This window comes from Cricetulus griseus, assembly GCF_003668045.3.
Source record: "Cricetulus griseus strain 17A/GY chromosome 1 unlocalized genomic scaffold, alternate assembly CriGri-PICRH-1.0 chr1_1, whole genome shotgun sequence".
Taxonomy (NCBI): domain Eukaryota; kingdom Metazoa; phylum Chordata; class Mammalia; order Rodentia; family Cricetidae; genus Cricetulus; species Cricetulus griseus.
Genome location: NW_023276807.1, coordinates 27636993 through 27658823, shown reverse-complemented (window position 1 = coordinate 27658823; position 21831 = coordinate 27636993). Strand labels below are relative to the sequence as shown.

The 21831-nt window shown below is 39.4% G+C and overlaps 1 protein-coding gene across 1 annotated transcript in view; it reads right to left on the bottom strand.

The window, feature by feature from the left end:
• Positions 1–10809: 10809 nt before the first annotated feature.
• Rhag (Rh associated glycoprotein) overlaps positions 10810–21831 on the bottom strand; it is a 31134-nt gene continuing 20112 nt past the window's right edge. The window contains exons 8-10 of the mRNA XM_027387485.2: positions 14621–14694; positions 14226–14299; positions 10810–11174 (exon numbers count right to left, since the gene is read on the bottom strand). Of these exons, the coding sequence (XP_027243286.1) occupies positions 11100–11174; positions 14226–14299; positions 14621–14694 (223 nt within the window). The 3' untranslated portion in view covers positions 10810–11099. The remainder of the gene's footprint in view (positions 11175–14225; positions 14300–14620; positions 14695–21831) is intronic.

Genomic DNA, 21831 nt, shown 5'->3' with positions numbered 1-21831 from the left:
ATACAGTAATTAGAGTGCTGTGATGGATACTCAAAATGCAGCCCCTGGTGTATATTAAGGTCCAGTATCTTCCATCCTTCCGGTTCCTTTCACTGACAAGCTCTCTTGTTTGTGTCTTCATTCTTTTCTGAAAAGAAACCTTTCTTGCCTTCACCTCATTTGCCAGCTTTCTTTGCACTTTTAACTCAAGGGAAGCTCTTTCTAGTTTAGTTGTTCAAGAAGGAATTGTGCATTTTCCCTTTCTGTGTCAGAACTGTGAAAAGAAAGTTGTTTAAAAGGCTTCAGAGACTAATCCTTTGCACCTTGATGGTATACTCACTTGTTCCACCATGGTTCATGTTTAATTTATCATTTTTTCTCTCTGCATCAAACTAAATTCTTGAAAGTGAGGATGTTTCCTTTTTACTTTTCATTTCATTTTGTTTTTGAGAGAAGATCTCACTTGGTGTCCTTAGCTGGCCTGGAACTCTTTATGTAGACCAGGCTGGCCCGTCTCTATCCCCTGAGTATAGCCACTAAAGACATGCACCATCATGCACAGCCACTTTCTATTTTAACGGTGAACCCCTGCCTCCACAGTGCTCAGGATAGGACTCAGCCCTCAAAGAATAGTTAGATTAAAACTTGAATGAATGGTTGATCCATTTCACACTTTTTGAAGAGTCAATCTTAGTAACATTGAACTGAGAAGAATCCTGTGACCATATAAAACAAATTCTGCCATTGTATGGGTGAGGACACAGAGATCAGGAGACTAGGTGGAGATATGTTTAGCTATTTATTTTAGCAGGACTGCAATTATGACTTAAGTCTGTTCCTTCTATGATGCTCTGTTTATCACATGGTTTGGTGACAGGAATCTAAATATTCCTCACACATAGCTAAGAGTCCTTCTGTTTGGGAAGACTTTGGACTGCTAGATTCATGTCTCAGACATCCACATTTGTTAAGCCATGATGAAAATCTTTTCAATCAAGTCTTGAACATTTGAACAGTTTAAAAGAGGCCACTACAGGCATAAAACAAAGAATAACACTTCTTTATACATAATATACTTTGTACATACAATACTGCTATTTATTATGTCTATACTATTATTATTCAATGTTGCAAATGAGGAAATGGAGGCTTAAAGGAGTTGAGTGATCTGATCAAGGTCAGTGAGAGGATTCAAGTTGAATTGGATGCTCTCGATCTTTGTGACACTTAGCTAGATCTAGTCATGATGATGAACACATCTGGCTCACATCTGACCATGATTAATGTAGCACCTGGAGACTGATTGTGACAAATAACAAAGAAATACGGCCATAACTATTTCTTAATTGTTCCTCTGAATGTGTAGGATAATTGCTAGATATTATCAGTGATATTTCTTGTCATGTATGTATGTCAGTTAAGGAAGCTTGGTGTTTCATATTTTGGCTATTATTAGCTCTCCAAGAAAAGGAATAAAATCTCTGATTGTAACTTTGTATATATTCTCAAGCCTCCAAGTCAGAAAGAGTACATGTTAGCTGCCAAGGGCTGATATGTAAAATGACAAGGACTGGTAGGAAGAAACATAGGGACCTCTTGTCCATGCCTTCATGGGTTGTTTCCTCCAACTGTGACTGTATTCCAGTCTTGTAACTCCAGCCGTACTGAAATCCATAAGAGGGAGTTACAAGACATGGCCAAGTATGAAGTAACAGGTCTCAGAACTGCCTGTATATAAAATACTGAACCGAAAAGTTTGAGGGCTAAATGTGGTGACTTAGGTAAAGTTGTCTAATTGTATTCATATCTTTCTTTTCTCATTAAAAATGTTTGTAAGTGATACCAAAGTTCTTTTTGCCCTTCCTTTTATGCTTTAAAATGATGCCATACTACTATGGAGGTCGTCTGGTTATTTATTAATATCTACTCATTAACACCTCTCAGACACAATTTATTTTCTGCATTCATAAGGTATATCCAAAAGCTTTTCTCTCACAAGCTGCAAATGTTCTACTTGGTAATGATTTTTGGTTATAGAAAGCATCTGATTCAGCAGACTGATTCAAAATACAACCTTTGATGGACTTGAATTTGAATTCAAATTCTGCCTTTTCTTAGGCCACTTGTGACAAAGTACTCAACCTATCTGTGGTTCAATATGTAATATGATTCATCCTGAATCAGAGTTATCAAAACTGAAATACATAAAAATAATATGATTCACTGGCCAGTTGTCAACCTATTAAGGACTGAAATCATTCTACAGTTTCAGGGCATTAAATAAACAAATTTCCAGCTTAAAATATGGGCATTTTGACTCTGCATCTTGTAGGTTGTACATTATATAAGTTAATAACCTTATAAAATGTGCTTTAATTGTTATTAATCTCTCTTTCATATGTCTAAGTGCATAAACTATAAAACTCTAACATTTTCATTTAACAAATTATTTCTGTAAATTTCCTATGTAATTTGTCTTACTGTGGGTTTTGGAGCTAATTTAAAGGCATGCATATAGTAGGCAAACTGTTAACTGATCTCTATCTGAAGCAGGCCATCTGTAGGGGACTAGAAGAGCAAATATTTCTAAGACTGGCAAGTGTAACTAGATTTTAGGTTCTCCAGTAATTTTTAAAAATGAAGAACATACCCTGTTATTCACAAATAGCAATTAGCTGGGCTTCTGTGTGTATTTGTTTAGCCTTGATGAATCCCAGCATGTGTAAAAGTTTTTGTTCTTGTGAATTTTAGTCTAATTTCATTAATACAAGTATACTGTATAGTCAGTCTAAGCTCGACATTCAAGAGCATCTATCAAATTAAAATAGATCAATATAGTAAAGTGAGATTTTAATCATAGTGATTATTATAAACAATAGAGAGGGATTACTGCAACAAGAGGAGGAACTGTTGAAATAGGGAGGGAGAATGCATTGAGTAATGGTGTACAGATGTAAGTAACCAGAGTGGAAAGAGTTGGGTGTACAGGACAAACCAGTAGAAAGATTGAATAGTAGGTCAGAATGTATGCTAGTTACCATTTGACAGACTAATCTCTGGAGAGGTTTTATGTTGGAGCTATATGAGGAGGAACCACAGTTCTGAGTCTGGAGGAAAGAGAACGGGATTGTTCTGATTGATCAATGGTTCAGTGATTCAACTATGTGGAAGGAATTGGTGGCATGTGCCTGGCTATGCCAAGGTCAGAAAAGGGGCATCTATGAGGATTATGTAAGTCACACATGGAAAGATTTTTTAAAATAAGCCATTATCTGGAATACACAGGGTGAAGTGTTCTCATTTATCCTCACTGTTCTCATGTGGCAACCTGTAAAATTCAGATTTAATTCCCTGCTATGTAACAAGCAGCATGTGAGAAGCATTTTTAAACAAACAATAAAAAGTAAGAAAGGAACGAAGATGCATGTGTTGGTGGGTGTTTATTTACCACTCTTGTATACTGACTGGAATAGTTTATCCTTTGTCACCTACAAACTCCATAAAAGAGGCATTATTGAAGGCAACGCTCTGTTTCAAAACCTTTAAGGAGATAAAGAAATTTTCCTATTGATCTGAATGGAGGTGCCTTTTAGGTTTGTGTGATTGCTGTCTTAGCTAAGGATTACTAATGTGATAAAGCATCATGATCAAAAGCAAGCCTGGGAGGACAGGGTTTATTTCGGCATACAACTCTCAGGTCAAACACCATCGCTGCAGGAAGATGGGATCTCCAAGGCTCCAGGCAACAGCTGAAGCAGAGACTGGTGGAATGCTGCTTACTGCCTTGATTGCCATAGTTTGCTCAACCTGCTTTCTTACACAATCAAGGACCACCGACCACATTGGATTGGGCTTTTCAGTATCATAATGAAAGAAAACAGTACCCTACAGACTTGCCTACAGCCCAAGTTTTTAGAGATGTTTTCTCAATTAGGATACTCTCTTTCAAAATATGTCTAGGTTTGTATATTGACAAAATTATTTTAATAGTAAGTCCTGTCTGACTGAGGTCCAGACAACTGGGAGCCTGTGCCTGGGTTCTCTTGATCTTATCCTGAGAACACACACCCCCTGGCCAAGTACTATTTAATTTGTGTCCTTTTGCAGTTATAAAATATGTCTGCCAATACATTCTTTTCCAAATTTTGGGTCTTTCTAACAACTTAGTTGAATGTTAAAATGATCCGAATGACCCTTAAACTTTGTACTTTCTGGTACATGCAACATAGCAGTTCTCTTTCTTAACTACACTAATAAAATGGAAGCATTGTACTGAGTTTTGAGTTTTGTACAATCTGTTTGATCATGTTCATGTCTCCCAACTCTTCTAAGATCCACTCTCCCGTTTCTTTCCCACACAACTTTGGTACAAAAACTTTAAGTAATCATTATTTAAGAATGCGTAAGGATGCCTGAAATTAACTTTTCTTCCTTCCTTCCTTTCTCCTTTTTTTCTTTCTTCTTTCATCCCTCCCTCGCTCCCTCGCTCCCTCGCTCCTTTCCTCCCTTCCTCCCTTTCTCCCTGCCTGCTTCCTACCTTCCTTCCTACCTACCTTCCTTCCTACCTACCTTCCTTCCTTCCTTCCTTCCTTCCTTCCTTCCTTCCTTCCTTCCTTCCTTCCTTTCTGTGCCCAGGACTTTTTGAAAACATTGGAGAGTCTATTTGGAATGTCCAAATCTACAAATGAAAAATTATATACCAGCTGCTCTAATTCAAGAGATACATTTCCATGTCCACTTTGAAGGGAACAAATGTACAAGAACATATTCCATAATGCAAATGCAAGAGAAAATATCCCATGGTAGTGTCACTACCTTCTATTCTTCTGGTCCAAACTGTAATTGTTGTGCCTTCTTCACCCCTTTTCATTTCTTCTTTAATGAGACACTCATTTACATATCTAACAAGTAGGGCAGGGAGGCTATAAGCATAAGCCTGGTGCTGTGTGTGTCAAAGTCTGCTAAAGTGTAAAGTGGCATTCACACAGGAAAATCCTGAATGTGGATCCACTTTTTACTGAGAATGAGGCAGTATTAGTGATGAGAGATCTGTCTTGAACAATCAATAATTATGGTCAGAACAGTAGGAGCCACATTTATTTATATTAAAGAAATTAGTTCCATTGTAGAAATGACTACAATGAGTTCTACAATGCTGGAGTTGAGACATATTTGCATGAACTTATAATTTTTTCTTTGGTTTTTCAAAACAGGGTTTCTCTATATAGCTTTATAGCCTGTCCTGGAACTCGCTCTGTTGGCCAGGCTGGCCTCAAACTCATAGAGATCTGCCTGCCTCTGCCTCCCAAGTGCTGGGATTAAAGGTGTGCACCACCACCGCCCAGCTGAACATATTTTTTAATAATATCAGTTTTGTTGTGACATATGCCTTAGTAAAAACTATTGTGTCATTGAAAAATCATACAAGACAATCAAGAGTTTATGGAAGAACAAAATTGGAACACAAAACTCAAATATTTTTTCAGGAACACACACACACACACACACACACACACACACACACACACACACACACACACACACACACACACTAAGTCATCCAAGGGAGAGACCTAATAAACATGGTAGTACAATTTACAGATGATATGGATAACAGATTCAAGAATTCGAAAATGTGGGTCTTTAACCTTACAAAGGACCTAAAGTCTTCTTGTGTAACTAAACATAAAAAAGATTGCAACTTTGGAGTCATTTTGAGGTTGATGTCACAAAACACCTGACAAGTGCCATTTAAAGAAGGAAGGGCTAATTTTGTTTATGGTTTGGGAGATATAGTCTGTCATGGAACTGAAAGCATGGTGGTGGGAATATGAGGCAACTTATCATATTGTGCTGGCATTCTGGAAGCAGAGAGATGAATGCTGGCGATCAGTTTGTCTCTTCATTTCCCCCTTTGTGTTCTGGGAACCTATCCCACTGAATGGTCCTGCTCATATTCTGGGTAGATTTTCTACCAAGAAACATTCTCTGAAAGTACCGTATCAGATAAGCCTAGAGGCATGTCTCCCAGGTGATTCCAAATCCAGTCAAGTTGACAATGAAGATGAACCATCACAGAGGGTGGTTTGAAATCAAAACATGAGCATCAGGTGAGGGACATGCAAAATGAACTGAAACAGAAGGCAGACCTTAAAGGGGTGTGTATGAATATGTGTGTGTGTGTGAGGGGTAGACATACATATATGTTTATGTTTTGTGTGCCATCTTGTTTGGCTGGGTGCAGTTTTCTGTGTTCATCTTGTATTTCTTTCATTTGGTTTGTTTGTTTGTTTGAGACAGTATCTCTCTCTCTATATCCCTGGCTGTCCTGCAACTCATTATGTAGACCAGGGCTGGCCTCAATGCTGGGATTAAAGGAGTGCACCACCACAGCCAGCTGTCTTCTGTTCTTTTTAAGAATCATCTCTATCCTGCATTAATGTGCATTATACGATACATGAAACAGTGTCAGAAGAACGAGCAACACTAACACTTGCCAGGAGCAAATAAAAAAATTCCTCTTCTACAAACTTCTTTTTAGAGGAATCCATCCCTTCTGGACGCAGCATTTGCCACTCTGTAATTGATTTTCCATGTATCAATATATTTGTATACATTTGTATACAAATAATACATTTGTATACAAATAAATATATTTGTATACATCCATCACTGTTTTTAATGTAAATACTATTACATACTAGGTATAATTATGTGATTTAAAAATAGTTGAGAGTTTTGCACACTGTTTTTTTAAAAATGAAATCTAATATGTGTAAACACAAATTTTGTTATACTTTTCCCCTTTCACTTGTCAATTATACTGGCACAAATTCACATTTTTAAAGCAAGTGTTGTACAAGCTCCCATTTAGATAGTCTGAACTAATTGTAGCTGTAAACAGGTGCATATAGAGACACATCATTTACTTCCTCTATTTCTGACCACAAAGAGGACCAGGGAGAATAAACACCACAATGACAATGAGTACATATCTTTACATCTCAGAAGGTAAATGCCACCTGAAGAAACTATTAAAGAAATGGCAGATTCCAGAACTAACATGGCCAAAACATGAGCCAAGTACATGGGAGAAAGATGTAGAAATCATCATGGGGATAATTTGAAGCTGACAATAATTTTATTATGTTTTCTCAAGAACAGATTAAGAGCTGGGAATGGTGGTACATGCCTTTAGTCTCAGTACTAGGGAGGCAGAGTTAGAAAGATCTCTGTGAGTTTGAGGACAGCCTGGTCTATTAAGTGAGTTCCAAGCCAGCCAGGGCTATTACAAAGAGAAACCCTGCCTTGAAAAATGTACAAACAAACAAACAAAAGAAAGAGACCATAGTCTATATAGGTATACATTAACACATAAACACGGCCTCTGTCTCTCAGCCCTGAGATAACAAAGTACGTCGCCACACCTGGCTTAGAGAGTGTGTAGATCTCACATGTTTGTGCTTGTGCAACAAGTACTTTACTGACTGTGCTATCTGCCCAGCCTTCCCCAAACACAAAGAGCTAAGGTATAGAGTAAAAAAAATCAACTTCATTAGTGATCAAAGAACAGCCATTAAGGATGGCACAAATTCAAAGCATCTTCCATCCAGGAATTCAAGGCAGAGCTCCACTTTTGCAATGTTGGCCTTCAAGTAGCACAGCCTGAATGCAGTTTTCTGAGGAAACACCAGAAATATCCAAACTGGAGACAAAGGTAAATGCGTTGTGGTTTTCAAAAGTTTCAAGATCATGAAAATCAGATAAATACAGAAGAAACTGTTAGATGTTGAAGGACCGAAAAATTTGAAAACTGGGGAAGGTGAAACAGCTTAGTGAATACTGTCATCTGTTGTACAAGCCTGGCAACCTCAGTTCAATCACCGATTTCAGTCAAGGTGGAGGGAAAGATTCCACAAAATCGCCTTTCCCCTAGTCCTCCCTAAGTGCCCAGTGGCACATGTGCACACCTGCTTTGTATATTAAACGAATGATAGCCGTTCTTGGAATCCATCATGGGAGTGAGATAAAGTTCCTCAGTTTAGTCCAAGAGGTGGAGGTGAGAATTTTGACCATTTGTGAGCCTGGGAAAGGCTAGACAGGAACATTCATTCCAACTTGCTGGGTGATAGGAAGTATACAGGCTTTTTCTATCGAAGAACATCTTTTTCTTCAGTTTGTAATCCAGAAGAATTGTACCCTAGGACAGTACACTGGGACTGGCCAGATGTCTGACTTATTAAGATAGTTCTTTTGTCCCTTGCATTGTTTTGTAGTTGTAGTTGTTTGAGTGAGGGGTTTGCTTTGTAGCTCAGGCTGGCTCGGAACTCATGATCTCCCTGAGTGCTGGGATTGCAAGCATGTATCCCTGGTTGCCTCCCTATCTGCCATTCACTCAGTAGTGTGAACTTGACCTCCCTATAACAGTAACATAAATAAGCTCTGCCTAAAGGAAACCAGCCCCCTGCCTACCCCCTACGCCCCTCCTCCCCAGAAGAGAATTAACACAGGCTAATGTTTATTCTGAATAAAACTAGTTTGGAACAAAGCAGGACTTTTGAGAAAGCCTCAAACCCCAGTCCAACCAGCAGGTCGTCCTCTTCTTATGCAAAACCCAGCTTAAAGGCTATGGAAACAAGCCTTTGGAGGGCTCTGAAGATATCTTAAATTTCACAAACCTGCCTGAAATTGCATCTAATAATACTGGGGCAGCCCTTCAGATTTAGTTAAGAATGAAGAATAAATAGATCTTGAAATTTTATTCAAACCCATGAGCTGGCACAGTAGATTTGATGTATTGAGTTTTGTTTTGGAGTTGATATGAAAGTGATGTTATTTAAGTATTAAAAAAAAACAGGGTTTAGATTTCAAACTTTCATTTAAAACCACTCCTGCAAATAAATATTATTGGAGTAATTCAGTTTTCAGTTTATTGCATACACACATATGCATACCCAGACTACCTGTTCATACAATTTTGTTGAATCTACAAAAATGCAAGTAATTGGGGTAGATGAACTGAATAAATATGATGAAGATATAAATATGATGAAGACTAGGAGAGTAGACTTCCTATGTGAATGTTAAGATAAACTCAGAGCAGGTTTACCAAACAGCAAAATTGAATTTATTTGATTAGGAAACATTAAATATTCATATTACAATAATTTGCTACCTTTAAGAGAAAATAGATTTAAAAGACATGGAACACAACTTTGATTGCATTTATCAATATGGTGATGGTCCTCCCAACCCCTGTGAGAAAACAAACATTGGTTTCTATGTATCACTCTGAGCAATTCCATCAAAGTCTCAGAAAATGATGGAACTTAGCTTGTATTGTGTCTTTTATAGTATCAACAGCTTTTTTTTTTTTTTAAGCCTGCAAACTTTATAGTGACAAAGGAAAAACTAAACAAATACCAGTGAAACAGTTATGGAAGGGATTCACTATAGTAACTTTTAACAAATTTGCTAAAGATTACACTTTGCTATTTGTTTCCAGTAAAAATATTCTGTCCATCAAAAGAAAGGCAATGTACTACTGTGAGTAAGAGAATGCTAACTCAGAGTTTAAACAAACAAAATCTTAGTGTTCTAAGACCTGTATTGAGGAAAGGTAGGCAAGAGAGTTCACAAGCCAGACATGGATGTTATCCCAACACACTTCCAGAGAAGTCAGATCAACTCTGTTATAATTTAGTGTCTCCATACCCTCCATGGTTTTCTTTATGATTCATAGAGGCTGAAGGAGCCTTGAATTTGTTACCACTGTAATAAAGATGTTTCTTTGTGAAGGTCATCAAAGGAGGGGACAGTAGCTTTTGCTCACATGACACATTTCAAAAGTCTGTTTGAAAGAGAGCCTGGTGCAAGAAGTCGCCTGTGTGACACACAATGTATTTACCACTAGAAAGTTTTAGCTGAGATAAGATATTGAGCAATTTGCCTTTACCTGTAGTTTTGAAGTTCTAACCATTGACTGTGGCAGGTGGCACCTAGGTGCTTCCTGTTAAAATTTCAGGACTGGGGGATAGAAGAAAAATGTCAAAAGATCCAACTATGGAAAACTGTAACTTGATTTTTATAAAAATAGTTTAATGTGACTGTGTTAGCCACCATTTCTAAATGCAATGCTTTAAAAATTATACTATATAAAGGTCACTTGATTTTTATAGTGACTATAAAGTAATATATTTGAATTAAGTATGCATTAAGTATGAGGTGTGTACATATATTCTCATTTCAAAAATAGATTTCAATCATCATATAAAAGTGAGTTAGTGACAAATACCTTATTTAATAATAGTATTTAATTATTTGAAATTTTATACAGATAGCTTTTAAGCTCTTATTAAAAACAATAAAAAAGGAATTAAGAATAAGAATGTGTAAGCAATAGTGTAAATTACTATTTTTAAGATTTAAAAAGGTGCTAACTAGAACATCAATATTGCTTCTCATTTACAAGGATTTCTTTCATTTTTCTACTACAGATTCTTTAGTATGTCATTTTATTGACTTTAGCTTTATACTTTTTGGAACTGAAGATGTGGTCTGTACATTCTGAAGCTAAAGGGATGGTGATGGAATACACGTAATAAAACATGCCGTATCTAACTGGGGGAAGAAAAGGACCCAAGTGGAGGAGGTGCGGAATCACAAGGGGGTGCAGCAGAGAGGGGAATGAACAGGAACAAAATAGTGACACACATGCACAAAGATGCCAGGGTGAAAACTCTTACTTTGGATGCTAACCTAAAAAGCGGATGAAACCTGACATGATTGAGGAGTGTTGGTTTCTATGTAAATCTATCTCTTTTACAAAATATCAAGAATACAATAAAATATTTACTGTGCACCTAGCCATTTGGAAAGTCATTCTTAGAATCTGGGAGAGAACCAAACTGACAATTTGTTTTATGGGCAATTGCTTGTCAATGGAGAAATCATTTGAACATCAAGGAATAATACCAGATATAAACACATTTTTACACTGGCCATTTGGGTGCCCAGGATATTGTCTATTGTTGTTCCTGTGTCTCTAGATACTACATTTTTGTTTGTTTCAGCTTGACTCTTGTTGGTAATGCAGAGGATGCAGAGTTTAGGAACGGCATTCAGACTTCACGTTCCAGGTGATTGTGATTCACATGTTGAAAGAATCGAGGATCAAGTTCTCTGACCTTGGGAACCTTGAGAAGCAAAAGTGACAGTGTGACACTTAATGGTTCTTTCACTGGGCCCATCTAAAATTAGTGCTGAAGCAAAGGTGTTATCTGTAATTATTATCTAAACATAGAAAAACTGAGAATAAAATTACTTGCATTGGAGAAAAACATAAAAGCATTGGCTACCAACTTTGGCTGCGTATTTTCTATTTCCCGAACCCAGTTTCCCTAACAGTCTGTTGAAGCACCTGTCCCACTGCGGGAGATCAGGAAATGGGTTAGGAGGAAGCAACAGTGGAGTCAAAGGCTGGAGAGAAGCCTGAGCTTGTTAGTACAGGATGTGTGCTCTCTCAAAGCCTTCAACCATACATATTACATTTGCTTTTTCCTACTTGCATGTTGAGTAAAACACCTCATGCTATTGACCAGTATTTTCTATAGACATCTTTTAAAATTTGATATAAAAGACCAAAGATGGTATTTGCTGGTTAAATTCTGTTTGTTTAGTTTCTACTTTGGAAAGCATCTTACCTTTTGATAAGTATTATTTTTCATTTATTTACTATCTGCGTATGTGTGTGCCCACATGGTTTTAGCTGCACCATATACATGCAGGCACCTATAAAGGTCAGAACAGGAGAATGCCTGGGAATGGGAGGTAGCTGTGAGCCAGCTGATGTGGGTACTGGAAACTGAATTCAGATCTTCTGCAAACGCAGTAAACTCTCTTACCTAGATCATCTCTCCAGCCCTTAACTTTTTAATTTGTCCTGGTTAGACACACTGCCTTATTTCTATATGTGACTAGGAAGTCCATGAAGTTTTCTCAAACATATGCTACACACACGTTGAGTCTTAAACAAACCTGTCCTCAGTGGAGTTGAGACAGGTGAGTGGCACTCACCTCTTCCTAGGCACTGGGTAGGAGCTAAGTGCTGTTATGCATTGTAAAAAAAATCTGCAAAATTCCTGTTAATTCTACGTTCTTTAAGGTTATAAGAATTCCTGGCATTTATTTTCCTGTAAGTAAGCAAACAAACTGGGTATAATGAATTTGAGTCTTAATTGGCAGCTTTTAGATTCTGTCTTAATTGGCTAGCTACCTTCATCAAAAAGACTATCAATCTAACAGACAACTGGTCTACTCTCAATTCTATTTTTTTTTCTTTTTGGTTTTTCAAGACAGGGTTTCTCTGTGGTATTGGAGGCTGTCCTGGAACTAGGCTGGTCTCCAACTCAAAGAGATCCTCCTGCTTCTGCCTCCCGAGTGCTGGGATTAAAGGCTCGCACCACCACCACCTACTACTCTCAGTTGTAGCCTCAGCTCTCTCATGCATTCCATAGATGCCTTGAAGAAAACTACAGAAAGGTTGTTGTGTGGCCTCAGCCAAGGTAATTATAACCAGTCTGCACCAGATATTTTGCTACCAAAAGGTACAATCAATTCTTGATTCTATGCCTGTTTCCATGCTGGTTGGAGGGGAAGCACTTCCTCCCTGCAGCAGAAGGAATTGTGTGATGGTGGCTAAAAGCTAAGGCTATGATTTGTCCAAAACTCAACCCTCAATGAGTGTGATAATTGCTAGGAGGCAAGGCTAAGATTGAATAGAAATGTGGCTGTGGCTGTAATTGCTCCAATTACCCCTTCTTAGACAATGTATGCTCAGCCTCACCCAGTGACCCAGGTGAGAGACTCTGCTACATTGCCTCTACTGATGTGTATCAGACCAATAAACAGTTTCTCTTGAGTGATGTTTCCTTCTTTCCATAGTGTGAGCTGAACTAATATGAAAGCAGCTGCAGAGGGACACCAACAGCAAAGCAGCAGAGGCAGTAGAGTAGCAATGGCAACTGGCATCGAGAATTTTTTCTTTTCTTTCCTTTCCCCCCACTTGTTTTGAACAAGGTCTTCTCTCTCTCTCTCTCTCTCTCTCTCTCTCTCTCTCTCTCTCTCTCTCTCTCTCTCCACAGCTCTGGCTGTCCTGGAACTCACTATGTAGACTAGGCTGGCCTTGATCTCACAAGAGATTTGCTTGCCTTGACTTCTGAGTGCGGGGTTCAAAGATATGAACCATCACAGCTGGCATGGCATCAAAAATTAAACAGTTGGCAGTCCAAGCTGTGGAAGCAGCAAGGTAGCCAGCTGCTGGAAGACTGGAGATGCGGCAATGGATCCATCGGCAGATCCAGAAGTGAACCTGCTAGAAGAGTGTGATTGGCAGTACCAGCCTCTAGACTGATGTCAACCACTAGAGATGTCTGGATTCTATTCAGTGACTGATTCTGAGCACCCAGCTTCCAAGAGCCCTAGTTTGTCTGCTTCCCCAAACAACTTTGATTCTCAAATGACCCTAACAGGTACCAGAAACAAGATGACAGAGAATGGCACTTACGGTACTCATCCTGGTGGCAGACAAATTGCTGAAAAAAATGTCTCAGTTGAAGAAGCAGTTGGGTAGTTCAGAATCAGCCAATGTAGAAAAAGGTGGCCAGCAGGAGGGAGAGAGAGAGACAGAGAGAGAGAGAAAGAGAGAGAGAGAGAGAGAGAGAGAGAGAGAGAGAAAGAGAGAGAGAGAGAGGAAGGGAGGGAGTGAGGGAGGGAGGGAGGGAGGGAGGGAAGGAGGGAGAGAGGGAAGGAGGACCAGTAAACAGAGCTCAGACTAAAGAAGAGAAGGCTATGAGGAGTCAGAGAAGGTACCTAAAAGCTATGGTCATTACAAGAGTTTAAAGAACATGATCAAATCATCTAAGCCAAGGGTTTCCGAGGCCAGGATGAGAACAGTGCACTGGAGTTGGTCAATGGCCCAGGTAATGATTAATCCCAGTAAATGTTCTGAGACTCCTTCCCTACATAAGGACTATGATGCTAGAGGCACCATTTGCCATTGTTTCTGCCTAGTGACTGTCCCTGCAGATGCTATCAATCAGAGAGAAGTGAAGTCCCTAGAGACCAGCATTTGAAGAACTCCTCCAGGCTTATTCATAATTTTGATCTGGAAGAGCAAAAGGGTCCTTGGCCATCTGAACTGTGACAGAACCATCATTTATATTCTCCCTTTGAATTGTGTACATTACCTTCCAATAAAGAGAATCATCATAGCAGTTCTCATCAGAGGGCTGATCCCAGAAAGGTAACTTCAGAATTAGACCTGTGAGGGGAAAGGGAAGACAAATATGATTATGAAGAGGGAAAGTGACTTCCTTTCTCAGTAGTTAAAATACTGTTATTAATTAATTGTCAGAACCTTAGCGCAGTTTGGAATTGACGAATGAACTGTGTCTTAATCATCTCTCTGCAAAGTAAATGGAGTAATGAGGTACTGGCAAGAGTCACATCGTTATTATTTGTAGTTTTGAGATAATTTTCCATTGGTCTGGAAGTCCTAATCCTTACATGTTAACAGTCCCAGTAGCCATAGTTAGAAGCGTGTGCCATGAAATGCAGGTAAGTGTCCACTTTTGATACAGACCTGTAGCCAAACCTCCAACAACTGCTGAGCCAATGGAGGAACCCAGTGCTGCTGCCTGCCTGGACATGGAAGACCTAAGGAAAAGCAAATATGTAGTCATCGGTTATGCTGTTTTTCTTTTCTTTTTAAAAATGTTCTATATCATTCATTACTTATGGTTAATAAAGCATCTTGAGTCACTGCCGCAGACTGACCTGGAACTAGGTGAGTGAGCTCCTGCCCGCTCCCGACCCCAGGCCAGAACAACCCACCACCCCCATACCACCACCCCCGCCTGTGCCTGCCGGCTTGGGCCAGACAAGCCCAGGCAGGGAGGAGCTCCCTGTGCCCCAAATCTGGCAGCACCCCACTCTTCCATTCCGCCGAAAGACCGAGAAACTAGGAACTAGCGAGGAGACCACCAGGAGCGTCGAGATCATCTAGAGTTGTGGACATCGAATTCCTAGCCCCCACACACCACTGGGCCACAAGAGGAGATAGAGAGAACCCACCCGCACCCACTAAAAGGATATGGGGAGAAGACAGAATAATATTTCACTCAACAACACAAAGACCAACATGACACCACCAGAACCTAGGGACTCCACTCCGGCAAGAGCTGAAAAGCCCAACACAGAGCATGAAGATGAGATGGACCTCAAAAATTATCTCAGCAAGTTGATAGAGACCTTTAAAGAGGAAACAAGAAAATCCCTTAAAGAAATAGAAGAGAAAGCAAACAAAAAATTAAATGAATTGGAGGAAAAGACAAACCAAAAAATTCAAGAAATAAATAAATCTCTTAAAGAATCTAAAGAAAGCCAAGAAAAAACATCCAAGCAAGTGAAGGAAGCTCTTGAAATAGTTCAAAGCATGAAAGCTGAAATACACACAATAAAGAAAACACAGAATGAGACCATGTTGGAAATGGAAAGGTTGGATAAACGATCAGGAACTAAAGATGTAAGTATATCCAACAGGATTCAAGAGATGGAAGAGAGAATCTCAGCCACTGAAGACTCGCTAGAGGATATACATTCATCCACCAAAGAGAACCTCAAGTCCAACAAAACCCTAACACAAAATATCCAGGAAATATGGGACACCGTAAAAAGGCCAAACCTAAGAATAATAGGTGTAGAAGAAGGTGAAGAAACACTGCTCAAAGGTACAGAAAACATATTCAACAAAATCATAGAAGAAAACTTCCCCAACCTACAGAAGGATATGCCTATGAAAGTACAAGAAGCTTACAGGACACCAAACAGACTGGACCACAAAAAGAAGTCGCCCCGACACATAATAATCAAAACACCAAATCTACAGAATAAAGAGAAAATATTAAGAGCAGCAAAGGAAAAAGGCCAAGTAACATATAAAGGCAAACCAATCAGAATCACACCCGACTTCTCAATGGAAACTCTGAAAGCCAGAAGATCTTGGATAGATACCCTACAAGCACTAAGGGAGCATGGATGTCAACCCAGACTACTGTACCCAGCAAAACTTTCAATCACTATAGATGGAGAAAACAAGATATTCCACGACAAAAACAGATTTAAACAATACATATCAACAAATCCAGCACTACAGAAGGCTCTGGAAGGAAAACTCCAACCCAACGAACATAACTACACTCACAAAAACACTGGCAGTAGTTAATCAAATTTCACCAAACACAAAAAGAAACAGGAGGGCAAAATCCACACGCAATGATACCACCAACAATAAATCCAAAACTAAGAAGAACCAATGAACAATGGACGTTAATATCCCTGAATGTCAATGGTCTTAACTTACCCATAAAAAGATATAGGCTAACAGAATGGATACGAAGACAGAATCCATCCTTCTGCTGTTTACAAGAAACACACCTCAACTTCAAAGACAGGCGATACCTCAGAGTAAAAGGATGGGAAAAGATTTTCCAATCAAATGGGCTCAAGAAACAAGCTGGGGTAGCAATACTAATATCTAACAAATTAGACTTTAAACTGAAAGCAATCAAAAGAGATAAAGAAGGGCATTTCATACTCATCACAGGAAAAGTCCATCAAGATGAAGTCTCAATCCTGAACATCTATGCCCCTAATACGAAAGCATCCACTTTTGTAAAAGAAACATTACTAAAGCTCAAACCACACATAAAACCACACACACTTATAGTAGGAGACTTCAACACCCCCCTTATACCACTGGACAGAACTACTAGACAGAAACTTAACAAAGAAACAAAGGATCTGAAAGAAGTTATGACACAACTGGGTTTAACAGATATCTATAGAACATTCCATCCAAACACAAAAGAATATACCTTCTTCTCAGCACCACATGGAACCTTCTCAAAAATTGACCACATAGTTGGCAGCAAAGCAAACCTCCACAGGTACAAAAGTATTGAAATAACCCCCTGTATCTTATCAGACCACCATGCATTAAAGCTAGAATTCAACAGCAATACGAATTGCAGAAAACCTACATTTACGTGGAAAATGAATAACTCCCAATTGCACGATTCCTGGGTTGAGGAAGAAATAAAAAAAGAAATCAAAGACTTTGTAGAAATTAATGAGAATGTAGACACAACATACCCGAACTTATGGGACACCCTGAAAGCAGTGCTAAGAGGGAAGTTCATAGCACTAAGTGCTCACATGAAGAAACTGGAGGAAAGTCACATTAGAGAATTGACAGAACAACTGAAAGCTTTAGAGCAAGAGGAAGCAAACACACCAAGGAGGAGTAGACGCCAGGAAATAATCAACCTGAGAGCCGAAATCAACAAAGTAGAAACTAGGAAAACAGTACAAAGAATCAATGAAACAAAGAGTTGGTTCTTTGAGAAGATCAACAAGATAGACAAACCTCTAGCCAAACTAACCAAAAGGCAGAGAGAGAGCATGCTAATTAACAAAATCAGAAATGAAAAGGGAGACATAACAACGGACACTGAGGAAATCCAGAGAATCTTTAGGTCATACTTTGAAAACCTGTATTCCACAAAATTGGAAAACCTAAAGGAAATGGACAACTTTCTGGATAAATATCACTTACCAAAATTAAATCAAGATCAGATAAACAGTTTAAATCGAACTATAACCCCTAATGAGATAGAAGCAGTAATCAAAAGCCTCCCAACCAAAAAAAGCCCAGGGCCAGATGGCTTCACTGCAGAATTCTACCAGAAATTCAAACAAGAGCTAATTCCAGTACTCCTCAAACTGTTCCACACAATAGAAGCAGATGGGATATTGCCAAACTCTTTCTACGAGGCTACAATCACTTTGATACCCAAGCCTCACAAAGATATGACTAAGAAAGAGAACTACAGACCGATATCCCTCATGAACATCGATGCTAAAATACTCAATAAAATATTGGCCAACCGAATACAAGAACATATCAGAAAAATCATCCACCATGATCAAGTAGGCTTTGTCCCAGGGATGCAAGGATGGTTCAACATACGAAAATCCATCAATGTAATCCACTACATAAACAAACTGAAAAAGAAAAACCACATGATCATCTCACTAGATGCTGAAAAAGCCTTTGACAAAATCCATCATCCCTTCATGATAAAGATCTTGTAGAGAACAGGAATAACAGGAACATATCTAAACATGATAAATGCAATATACACCAAACCAATAGCCAACATCAAAGTAAATGGAGAGAAACTCAAAGCGTTTCCTCTAAAATCAGGAACAAGACAAGGCTGTCCACTCTCTCCATATCTCTTCAATATTGTACTTGAAGTTCTGGCTATAGCAATAAGACAAGAAAAGGGGATCAAAGGGATACAAATTGGAAAGGATGAAGTAAAACTTTCACTATTTGCAGACGACATGATAGTCTACATTAGTGACCCGAAAAACTCTACCAGGGAACTCCTACGGCTGATAAACACCTTCAGCAAGGTAGCAGGATACAAAATTAACTCAAAAAAATCAGTAGCCCTACTATATACAGATGATAAATCCAATGAGAAAGAAATCAGGGAAACATCACCTTTCACAATATCCACAAGCAACATAAAATATCTTGGGGTAACACTAACCAAAAAAGTAAAAGATCTGTACAATAAGAACTTTGAGACTTTAAAAAAAGAAATTAAAGAAGATACCAGAAAATGGAAAGATCTCCCATGCTCTGGATAGGTAGAATTAACATAGTAAAAATGGCAATCCTGCCAAAAGCAATCTACAGATTCAATGCAATCCCCATCAAAATCCCAACACAGTTTTTCACAGACATTGAAAGAACAATACTCAACTTTATATGGAAAAATAAAAAGCCCAGGATAGCCAAAACAACTCTTTACAATAAAGGATCTTCTGGAGGCATCACCATCCCCGACTTCAAGCTCTACTATAGAGCCATAGTTCTGAAAACAGCTTGGTATTGGCACAAAAATAGACTGATAGACCAATGGAATCGAATTGAAAACCCTGATATTGACCCACGCACCTATGGATACCTTATTTTTGACAAAGGTGCTAAATCTATACAATGGAAAAAAGACAGCATCTTCAACAAATGGTGCTGGTACAATTGGATTCGGACATGCAGAAAATTACAGATAGATCCATACCTGTCACCATGCACAAAACTTAAGTGCAAATGGATCAAAGATCTCAGCATAAATCCAGTCACACTGAATCTTCTAGAAGAGAAAGTGGGAACTACCCTTGAACAAATTGGCACAGGAGACCACTTCCTGAACATTACGCCAGAAGCACAGACATTGAGGTCTGCAATTAATAAATGGGACCTCCTGAAACTGAGAAGCTTCTGCAAGGCAAAGGAAACAGTCAGTAGGATAAAACGACCACCCACAGAATGGGAAAAGATCTTCACCGATCCCACATCTGACAGAGGACTGATTTCCAAAATATATAAGGAGCTCAAGAAGCTAGCCACCAAAACACCAAACAACGAAATTAAAAAGTGGGGTGCAGAACTAAATAGGGAATTCTCAACAGAGGAATCTGAAATGGCTGAAAGACACTTAAAAAAGTGCTCAAAATCATTGGCCATCAGAGAAATGCAACTCAAAACAACTCTGAGATACCATCTCACGCCTGTCAGAATGGCTAAAATAAAAAACACCAATGACAATCTATGCTGGAGAGGATGTGGAGAAAAAGGAACACTCCTCCATTGCTGGTGGGAGTGCGATCTTGTAAGACCACTCTGGAAATCAGTATGGCGGTTGCTCAGAAAAATGGGAATCAGTCTACCTCAAGATCCAGCCATTCCTCTCTTGGGTATATACCCAAATAGGGCATGTACTTACAACAAGGACATATGTTCAACCATGTTCATAGCAGCATTGTTTGTAATAGCCAGAACCTGGAAACAACCTAGATGCCCCTCTATTGAAGAATGGATTGAGAAAATGTGGTACATTTATACAATGGAGTACTACTCAGCAGAAAAAAGCAATGGAATCTTGAAATTCGCAGGCAAATGGATGGAACTAGAGGAAACCATCCTGAGTGAGGTAACCCAGTCACAAAAAGACAAACAAGGTATGTACTCACTGATATATGAATTTTAGACATAGAACAAAAGACTACCAGTATATAATGCTCTTCACCAAAGAAACTAGGAAACATGAAGGACTCTAAGGGTTAAATGGTCCCCAGGAATGGAAGTGGCATGAACTCCTGAACTAATTGGGGGCATGAGGGGGGGGAAGGAGCTGCTACAATAAGAACAAGAGAAGAGGAGAAGAGGAGAGGAAATGGAGGGGCAGAAGCATTGAGTTGGGGGAAGAATAGAGGAAAGAGAGCAAGATGAGAGATACGATACCAGAGGGAGCCACTATAGGCCCGAGAAGGGATCAGGAACCAGGGAGATCTCCAGAGACCTACAAGGATGACACGATCTGACAATCCAGGCAATGGTGGAGAGGATAACCTAAAAACCCTCCCCCTAAAATGAGATTGATGACTTCTCTTTATGCCATCCTAGAGCCCTCACCCAGTGGCTGATGGAAACAGAGACAGACATCCACAGATATACAATGAGCCGAAATCGGGAATTTAGTTGAAGAGAGGGAGGAATGAAGAACGAAGGGGTCTGTACTAGGATGGAGAAACCCACAGGAACAGTTGGCCTGAACAAGGGGGAGCACATGGACCCCAGATGCTGTCGGGGAGGCCAGTACAAGACTGATCCAGACCCCAGAACATGGATGTCAATAAGGAGGCCTCTGCACTCCAGGGAGCCTCTGGTAGTGGATTAGTATTTTTCCCTGGTGCAAGAAGGGACTTTGAGAGCCCATCCCATACGAAGCTTTACACTCTGGCCCTGGACACATGGGAAGGGCCCAGGACCAGCATAGGAAGACTTGGAGGACTTTGCTGAGCCCCCGTTGAGGGCCCTACCCTGCCTGGGGAGTGGTGGGTGGATGGGGTGGGGGGGTGGGGGAGGAAGAGGGAGAAGGGACTTGAAATAAGCTTGTTCCCTAACTAGAACTAATAAAATAAAATTAAATTAAAAAAAATAAAGCATCTTGAGAAGGAATTTAAGACTTTCAAAAAATTGACCCTTGCTTTGATTCACTCCCTAGAAATCTAGTGAGTACTAGTTCTGGAACCTCTCTTCCAGACAGGCTGTGTGGGAAACTGTCTAAAACAGCATGGTTACCATTTTCTTACCACTCTAAATAAACAATTAAAAGGTTCTTTAATAACATCAGAAAAACTAAGAACAGCATATATGTTAGGGAGAAGGCAATGAAGACATCAAAGAATACATTTGTAATATCAGAGGCAGTTGCTTTGAAACAAATATAATAAAACATCATTGGTCTGGGGGGCAGTCTGCTGCTATGCCCTATGACCTGAGTTGGAATCTCTGGACCCACATGGAGGAAAGAAAGAATCAACTCCTGCAAGCTGCCTTCTGACCTCCGCATGCACAATATGACATGCATGTATGCATCTGCGGGCATGCGCACACACACGCACGCATGCACGTACACACGCAAACATTCATACACAGTAAATAAAATGTAAAACTTTAAAAATTCATTATAAGTTGAGGGCAGACGAATGCCATAAGTGGTTTCGAGATGTATGATGCTACTAAATTAATGGCAGGTGAACTTTGGTTTGTAGTGGTATCACTAGCACAGAGCTTCTCTTAGGGACAGAAGGTAACAGAGTTCATGAAATATTAAAGGAGTGAGTCTGTGAAAGGAGGCCACTAGGAAAGATTCA